This window comes from Arachis ipaensis, chromosome B03, assembly GCF_000816755.2.
Source record: "Arachis ipaensis cultivar K30076 chromosome B03, Araip1.1, whole genome shotgun sequence".
NCBI lineage: Eukaryota > Viridiplantae > Streptophyta > Magnoliopsida > Fabales > Fabaceae > Arachis > Arachis ipaensis.
This window is the reverse complement of record NC_029787.2, coordinates 196,468-205,817: the sequence shown is the minus strand read 5'-3', so window position 1 is coordinate 205,817 and position 9,350 is coordinate 196,468. Positions and strand designations below refer to the sequence as shown.

At 33.1% G+C, this 9,350-nt stretch overlaps 1 protein-coding gene across 1 annotated transcript; it reads right to left on the bottom strand.

The window, feature by feature from the left end:
* On the bottom strand, positions 6,945-8,472 carry LOC107629486 (NAC domain-containing protein 100). Its single transcript, XM_016332293.2, has 3 exons — positions 8,039-8,472; positions 7,684-7,961; positions 6,945-7,611 (listed from the first exon to the last, which is right to left on the bottom strand). The coding sequence occupies exons 1-3, from the start codon at positions 8,211-8,213 to the stop codon at positions 7,111-7,113; spliced, it is 954 nt and encodes a 317-aa protein (XP_016187779.1). The 5' UTR covers positions 8,214-8,472; the 3' UTR covers positions 6,945-7,110.

The window sequence follows — 9,350 nt, the reverse complement described above, 5'->3', positions numbered from 1 at the left end:
AAATAATCGAACTAAATAAACACATTTTTTATTGGTCCATGCTAACTGCAGAAATAAATTCACAAATTGATTTTTAGTCTTTTAGAATATTATTAGATAAATTAATTTTCAGTAAAACAGAATAAATTAATCCTGTATCTTTCATAAAATTTAAACCATTAAACCCATTTTAGAAAAATGAATGTCTAATTTGTCACTCTTTGAAGAATTTTAGAAATTAATTTATCTTGTTATTGTTAACAATTAATTTATGTAATATTTTAGGCCAAAGCTGTAAAAGACACATATCCAGTGAATTAATACAGTTAATAGATCAAGGCGTGTAGGACTCTCTAATTAGGGGAGTTCTGAAAGAATTTATTTATCATGTTCATTAAATAAAACTACCACATGTTACAAATGCGATAATGTTTTTTTTTTGGACAAAATAAGAAAATGAGCATGAATTAATGTTCTCATCATGCTATGTCATTACAGCTTCAAAACGCAATGCATCGATTACATGAAATGGGAAATGAATGATTTGATGACAAATTCAAATGAATAAACTCAAACCATAAATTAAAAGTCACATATACATACATGCAAAACAAATTTATTTCCTTTATATATATAACCGATTTCCCAACAGGTATTGAAACCAATTGGTTCTAATAATCGGATTAACCATTTCTCTCTACAACCCTATAAGTGAGAACATAATATAGGAAGAATTTTAAGAGGACCGAAAACACCGGTGTTCTAGTTGTTTTAATCGTTGATCTGAATTATAAAAAATATATAATATATATTAATTAAAATCAACGGTTAAAACAAGCGAAACACCGGTGTTCCGGTACACTTGAAATTTTTTCCATAATATATGTCTTTGTGTTTCCTTTTTAACTTTACTTGATTTTCTGTTGAAGATGGTTTGCATCTGGTCCTACACTGATTTCAGTACATGTCACATTCAATTTTGTCTTCATTTGCACAAATTCAATGTTCTTGCTTGACTGTACAAGCATTTATTCAAAATGAGATATGATACTTTTACCGTTGTTCTTTTGTATTCATTTTTTTTTTAATTTTTCGATAAATGAAATATGAGATTTATATATATATTATTTAACAAATATTTTATTTTTTATACAGACAAATTTTATCTTATTGGTTCTGAATTTTATTCTAATATGTTTGGCTTTTTTGTTCTATTCGTAAATAAAGATATCATCTATGAGACTTTCGTAAAAGAGGATAATCACGGAATATAATTGAATTGTTTAATTCACTATAAAAAAATCGCTGAGTACCATAGAATTTTCTGTCGAATTTAGCATCGTGTGTTATTGTCGGATTTATAGACAGAAATTGAAACTATTTTTTCGTGTCAAACATTTACCGTCAGATTCGATATTCCAACAATAAAACCACTGGTAATATATAATTTGAGGGAAAATGGAAAACTTAGTGCGGGTTCGTTACTGTTGGAGTTACCGTCGGATCTATCCGACGTTAACTCAATTTAGTGTGACGCAACGTTTTGGTCATCCACAAAATATTACCGTTGGAATAAATCCGATGGTAATAATTCCTAAAATTCAAAGCGCGAACCCTCTCCACCTTCATTTTGAATCCCCCCTCTCTCTCTACCCTCTCTTCTCCCACACTCTCTCTAACCCTCTCCTTACCGCTCCGTCAGCCCCGCCGCCGTCGACAGCCCCTCTGCAGCCTACTTTCGCCGCCTCCTCTCCCCTCACCCTCTGCAGCCCACTCTCTCTCTAACCCTCTCCCTCGACATCCTCTCCGATAGCCCCTCTCTCTCGCCTCACCATCCACCTCTGCCACCCACCACCAACAGTGCTGGCCCTCCAACATTTTCCCATCGTCACTGTCATCGCTGCTACCATTGTTATTGCCATTGCTGATGCCGCCATTACTGCCGCTGCCTCCTTCTCTATTCTCTTCTCTACTCCTACATTTCAGGTTTTTCTTTATTTTAATATTAATTTCAATCTTTGTTTTAGTTATCCTTAGTATTATTGTAGGTTTTAGTTGTTAATTGGTGTTATGTTTGAGTTCGATTTCATTTTTAGTTTTAGAGGATTTAAGTTGTTAAGATAGGTTAGATCTAAAGTATTAGGTTTTAAGTTGTTGAAAAGTGTTTGAAATTATGAATGAATTGATCGATTAAGATAGTTTGTTTGGATATTCTGCTAGAAATGTTGCGAATTACTACAACTAGTATTGTTGATCGAAAAAAATTTTCGATAGAAGTAAGTTGAATCGAAAAGAGTTAAGTGTGATTTTTCGAGAGGATACACGTGTAAGTATAAAGTTGGAGGTAATCGGTAGTGTTGATTTGGATTTCGATTGTTTTGTTGATTGAGTGAGCCAAATCGAGTAGAAGACTCGATTCGAAGAATTGAGTAAGGTCTTCGAAAGAGCCAGTCGAGTAATAAGGGTTGGAATATCTATAATCATGCGACGGGAACGGTTACCAAGAGAGACTGCACTTCAAATTTGAAATATTGTATTAAATTTTAATTAATTGTAAATTAATCGTCAGTTATGTAAGATTAGCCTATAAATACTAGGAAACATTAGTGAATAAAGGTTGAAATCTTTTAAGAAGAAACACTCTAGCACTCTCACATCCCAGCAAATTCCCGAATTTGCAATCGAGTTACATTTTCTGTAGGGTTCCTCCATCTTCTTCTTTCTTTCAATTTATTCTTCTGTAAACTTAACATTTCAATTAATTATATTTACCAAGTGTTTTTTATTTTTATTGTTCAATTTATCCTTCTGCGTTTAAATTTTTTATGTTAAAGTCCATTGATCCAATCGAAGGCATTTTATTGTCTTCCTTTAATTTCATTGCAAACCTTTCTATTTATTATTTATTTAGTTTTCAAAATTTTAATTTCCAAGTCCTATTTACTAGTTTACCGATTTGCTTTATTTTTATTTTTAAATTTGGTCTAATCGAAGATGCTTTGATGCACTTCTAGAAAACTGGTACTCACACAGAAGAGTAGGTTTCGCTCCCAGATCACTAGATATTGAACCACCATCGATTTGCTAAAAATCGACAAAACAAGTATATTGTTAATGTTGACTTCTTGTCAATTAGAGTTGAAAGAATGATTGATTGTGCTATTTGATATATTTGATGCTTTTGAATGCCAAGTCTTTGATAATATGCCTCTTGTAATAATTGAATTTTTGGTGTGTATGTAGTGATATAATGCCACATTTGTTTATTCATGAACTTACTTTCAATCACTATATATCACACTTTAAAACTTTACTTTTGCACAAATTCATCATAAACTATTGTTGTCTTTTGTATGTGTATTAATATTTTTAGATTTGGTGAATTTAATTGAGTTTTGACTGATGTTGTGGATTGAGGTTGGTTGGATTTATGAAAACCGTAAAAGTGGATATATGTCCAATTTTAGGAAAAGTTATATCAAAATTTTTTTAAAATAATATAAATGTTGAAGGATTTATGTTGTATATGCTGATTAGTGTTAGTTGGTATTCTCTTTGCAGACATGATGACAGGTAGCAGAGGTATCACGAGTCAGTCTCGTGGTCGTGGTAGGGGAGGGTTTCCACCGGTACCCCCAGTGACTTTTCAGCTATCACCCTCTATTTCGACTACCCTGTTGACCCCTGTGATGTCACAGGTGGGTCCACCAGACCAGCAGTTCAACATGGTCATGAACCCCAACTACATGTCTCCTTCTGCTACGCCCCTTTCAACTCCGATCCAGCTACAGAGACTGCGGTACCAGAATCCTCTAATGCGTCCCAATAAGATGTCCCTCAAACACTGCCCGTCACATAATTGAGGATTCAGCCTGATGGCATGACGGCGTGAGTACTATTTTAATATCTTTTATTCGTAATTTATTTTGAATTTGTTAAGTTTTATGAGTTCTTATGTGTTTGCTAATCTTAAATTTTTTTTATTGATAAGTGTACATACACAAACAACAATGTATATACATAGGAGATCTCCAATGTGATTAAGTCCATGTACGACAACTCATGGCCGAGTTACACGAAGATCTCTGTTGAGACCAGAGCACGATGGTTTTAGAAGTGGGCGGTAAGAACCCAATGTTGTTGAATTAACTGTTACTTGATTTATTTTATTACTTGATTTCAATATATATAATCTAAGTCGTTGGAGCTTGAGGCGACATTGGCGAAAACCTTCAAGTATACCCATATGTTGAAGGCCAACAAGTAGAGATTTGTTGATGAGTGGTATGCGGCTCATTATATGAGTTTTCAATTAATTCTAAGTTTGAAATATATTCGGTTTAAAGTCAATTAACTGTCATCCTAATCACAATGTGTGTTACAAAGGAGGACTACATGCAGATATTGGAGGCCGCAACCCAACAATCTCAGCCTAGTGGGACGACCCCAACTCTGATGCCCCAGTCGCCAATCCTGATAGGGTTTGGCACAAAAATAAAAATAAAAAATATTTTCACAAACTAATCAATCATATTATTTTTTATGTTGATTACTTGGACATGAAATTCATTGTAATATATAAGAGAAAGTAAGGGTGGCAAAGCGGGTCAATCTGCTCTGTCTCTCCCCACCACAAAACAAAACGGACTGGCCCATCCTGCCAAAGTGATATAGGCTGAACTTGCTATCCCGTCCCATCAAAGGACGGACTGGCTGGTTGGCCCACCTTCTCTCTATTTTTTTTAGATAGTCTATATTTATAACACAAAATATACACCAAAAGTAATAACTAAAAAAAGATTCAACAATCAACACAGTTCTGCATTCAAAATCAAAATAGTAGATCAGAGGACAAACAAACTTAAAAACAGCAAACAATTAAAAACAAATAAGCAACCATAATAAAAAAAAATTAGGGACAATAAGCACCTATAATGGAATTAAAAGCTCCACAACAAAACTAGTATAGCACCAACGAACTGATTTGGTAAAATTTTAAAAATAAAAGAAAAAACATCAATTGTACGAATCTGAAAATTAAAACTGCCAGAGTGAGGGGTTGGCTGGTTGGGTGAGCGCCACCGCGGCTAGCCCGTGATTAACGGCTAAGCTGAGACACCGAGAAGTTGTTGGTATGTGTTGACCGTGGAGGAGAGAGTTAACTGCTTTGATTCTCAACAGAGGAGGAGGTTGGCCATTGAACGCCCGGGGCGGAGGAGGCTCGCTGCCTATGGTACTTGCTAGACTACTGTTGGTGCTTGATGTTATTATTGGTGCTTGGTTGAAGTCCCGCGATAATGAATACGCTGACTCTAGAAGCTTTGAACATGATAAAAATGTTGGTGCTTGGAGCTTTGATGATAAAGTTGATGAAGAGAGAATAAGAATAAAGGGGACAAGTGACATGATTGTGAATGTTTGATGGGGTGAAAGAAAAGAGAAAAAGGTGATTTAATTTTAGGGTTTGATATAATATTAAAATCTCTGTCCGTTCTATCTTTACCCAAATTTATAAGTTCAGCGGTATAGATTAGGCGAATTTTTTTATTTTAACGAATTTAAAATTTTAGTATAATCTATTATCTTTTGCAAATTTGACGGATCGACCTGACGGATTCGGTCCGTGTTACCACCGCTAAAAGAAAGTGATACAAGGCAACCATAGAATAATGGGTTAAGTAAAAGATGGAAGTGATACAAGACCACCATAGAATAATGGGTTAAGTAAAAGATGGATATAAGTCACAGTCATATAGAATGTTGTGGAATTTTCAACATTTTTTGTAGTGCATGTCCTATGATTGATTGGGTAAAAATGTTTGAATTTATGTGTTTGACAACGAAACATATGTAATGTCTTATCAGACGCGCACATGTATATAGAAAGAGAAAGGGAAGAGTCCTACTGTTATGTACAAGGCAGATTTGTTAAATTGAACGCATGCAAAGGTAAATGCAGATAACTTAGTTAAATGTTTTTTTCTTTTTTGTCCATGTCAAAGCACGCGCGTGCACGTGTTTACAAATATTAGAGACTTCTTCTTATTGACTCTGTCCCCGCAATCTAATATTATTCTTAGGAGTAAATAAAATATGCAATTCAAATATTAATTACCAGAACCAATAATGGTCATTCTTCCTCCAAGATCTGCTCATATATATAGAATCAAGAAAAACAAGATCAACCATGTAGCGTACCTATTGCTCTCATCCTACCATTATTTTTAATCCAACTTGACACAAAACATCTATAATAAGAATTAATTACATTATCTTTTACCAACTTATTAGATATTATATAAGATCTTATATCGTTATACTTTATAGTTATGTAAATATAATACCGGCTTATTTTTAAATTATCGTAAAATTATTTATTCTAAAAATTTAAATTATTTGATAAAAACACAAAAATACTTATATATCTAACACAATCTAATTCTAGAATTTAGATTTTGACTCATACAAATTTTCGTATATAAATATATATATTATTTAACTAATTTTTAATATAAATTTTATATTTTAAAATATATTTTAAAAAAAATATAGGTAGATAATGAGAATACTAAATAATATGAACAATGGATATGTTGGATGTTCAATTCAATAGGTATGCAGATGATTATGTCCATTATTTTTAATTGGATGGTTATTTATTTTGATTCGATTTACTCTGCACAGTTAACAATGATTGGATGTTAAATTTACTAGGTATACAATATTAAGATTTAGGAAGTAATTTGGAGGTGGAGTATTTTTTTACTTTATTAGGTCAATTTTAGAATATATTGTTCACATTGTTAATAAAAATCATTGTCTACCTAGCAAAACCAGATATTTTATACCGGATCTGATTTGGTAGCTGATAGTAATATTATATAATGTAAGAAGAAAAACTACAATTAACCCTTAGAATAATGATAATGATAATTTAGGTGATTGCAACCATAACAATAGCAAAGTATCAAAAGGACCAAAATAGTATAAATTCACAAGATTATTACTGACATCACAAAATATTCATACATGATTTACTTAAAATCAATTCAGACAAGCAACAACACCAAAAGACAGAATAAATCACAACAGAATGGCTTCTCTTGTACCCTCAGAATTCACTTTCCATAGCTACTTGATCTGAACCTGGTAATTCCAGAGGCTAGAAAGGTCCTGTGGGGCAACAACAGAAGTGATTCCATTGTTGTTGTTGTTGTTGTTGGCATCAACAAGAGAAGTTTGATGATGGGCCATTTCCCTCTCTGCAGGCTTGAAACCACTCCTGAGGTTTGAAGAATTGTTTTGAAGCAAGGTTCTGAGAATTGAATGGTCCTGAGTGGTGTAGCAACTTGGTGGTTGAGCATGTTGCATTGGCATCCCTTGAGAAGTGTAGAATGAATCAGCACCAAAAGGGGTGTTGCTAAATGGATCAAAGATCCCAACTTGGTTGTGAATGATTGGATTGGAGAAGCAGGGCACGTAAGGTGCTGTAGTAGCAGTGTTGGAAGGTGATGATGAGGAATCTGCCAATGGTGGCAAGAAAACAGAAGAGTCCAACCTCATTATCCCGGTAAGATGGATTTTCTTGGCGGCTGAAGACTTCTGAAACACCCTGCAAATCACCCACTCGTTCTGCACAAGCTAGAACTAGTTAATGATGATGGATGTATGAGTTTGAAAACAGAGGAGAAGAAAAGGAGGTACCTTTGCAGATTTGGGGAGGTTGTGGGGATTGAATTTACCATGAAGCCTGAACTCATGCATGACCCAATCAGATTTCTCACCTTTGGGAGCCCTACCTTTGTAGAAGACAAGGGTCTTCTTCATGCCAACAAGTGATTTGCCTCTGTATATCTCCTTGTCTTTTCCAGTGGCCTTCCAATACCCTGCTTCTGTTGCTCTGTTTGTCCTCAATCCTGTTGGGTACTTTCTGTCCCTTACACAGAAAAAGTACCATTCTTTTTCACCCATTTTCGCCTTCCCTAAACAATATAATCTTTATATATATATATTTCAACAAAACCAAATAAGAAACTGAATTAGTTTAGTGTGAACTCACATGGCAAATCCCAAGGCTCAGACCTATTCAAGTCCACCTCAGCAATGGCTCTGGCTGAAAAGTTAGTGTCAATGACCTTGTTGTAAAGGTAATGACTTATAAGCTCTTCATCAGTTGGGTGAAACCTGAATCCTGGTGGCAAATCCATCTCAACCTCTGAACAAATGTTTTCCATTTGATATGTAAGAACCCCCAAAATGAAAAGGGTCACCCTTGGTTTTCAATATAAGAATTTTCTAGGAATTGCTGATGAGAATCGAAGGAGAAGAGATCGAGTATGCAGAAAGTGGGAAAGAAAAGGTGATGAGAATCATGGAAGTGATCGAGAGAGATTTGTAAAAAAAGCTGAGAGAAAAAGAATCCCCCTAAATACCACTCTCTCTGTGTTTGTGTTTGTATTTCAAAGAAAGAAAGAAACGTGGAATGTAAGGCAACCCAGTTGGTCGTTTATTGCCCACTTTCTTCAACTTTATATCTATTATCTTTTCATAATTTTACACACAACGTTTTTAGGACTTTTTTTTTTAATAATTATTGTAGGGTAAACTTTGATATTCATTTTATTTTATCATAATAACTTCTAAATGTGAAGTGTATATATAAAAACGAATTATTTTATGAGAAATTTTGGAACCAACTATTTTTAACTATTATTTGACTAGTATAATAATTAAATATAAGTACAAATTATATTGATTCATGTGTATAAATTTTGATAAATATAAATATAAATTATATATTTTTGTGTGTAAAACTTTTATAAATATTGGTATAAATTATTATTAGCCAAATATTGATTAAAAATGATAATATTTGCTGGTCATATAACATTGTTTTTATTTTATCGTTCTTTTCTTAATTTAACGAGAAACTAGAATTTTAACCGTAATTACATTACGGGAATATAAATCTTTTTAAACTATGTCGATTTTGTCCTGACATTATAGATTATAGCATAAAAGAATTATATAATCAAACTACTTTTACAAAAAAATCGTAGGAGACAAAAATCCCCATCGGCTAAGAAGATCAGGATCTCCGTAGATAAAAAATCAAATAATAAAATTTTTAGTTATTATTTTCATGTGAAAGAGTTTGATTTATTACTAATAATTAATTTTAATATTCGTTATCTAAAATTTAAAACGATTTAACTTGTATACTTTTGACTAGGTGTTAAGTCTGTTGCACAGATAGAAATAATTAATTTTTATACTTGTAATATAAAATATAAATTATAAATTATATATAGAGTGGAAACTGGGAAGAGTAGAGAGAAATAGAAAAAAGGAGAGAGATAAATGATAGAATT

What these genes read in the sequence shown, in the direction of transcription:
- LOC107629486 (XM_016332293.2), bottom strand. Translation starts at nt 8,213, where the DNA reads ATGGAAAACATTTGTTCAGAGGTTGAGATGGATTTGCCACCAGGATTC. An exon ending in TGAGCCTTGGGATTTGCCAT is followed by an intron (nt 7,962 to 8,038) that starts GTGAGTTCACAC and finishes TATATTGTTTAG; the next exon opens with GGAAGGCGAAAATGGGTGAA. An exon ending in ACCTCCCCAAATCTGCAAAG is followed by an intron (nt 7,612 to 7,683) that starts GTACCTCCTTTT and finishes TAGCTTGTGCAG; the next exon opens with AACGAGTGGGTGATTTGCAG.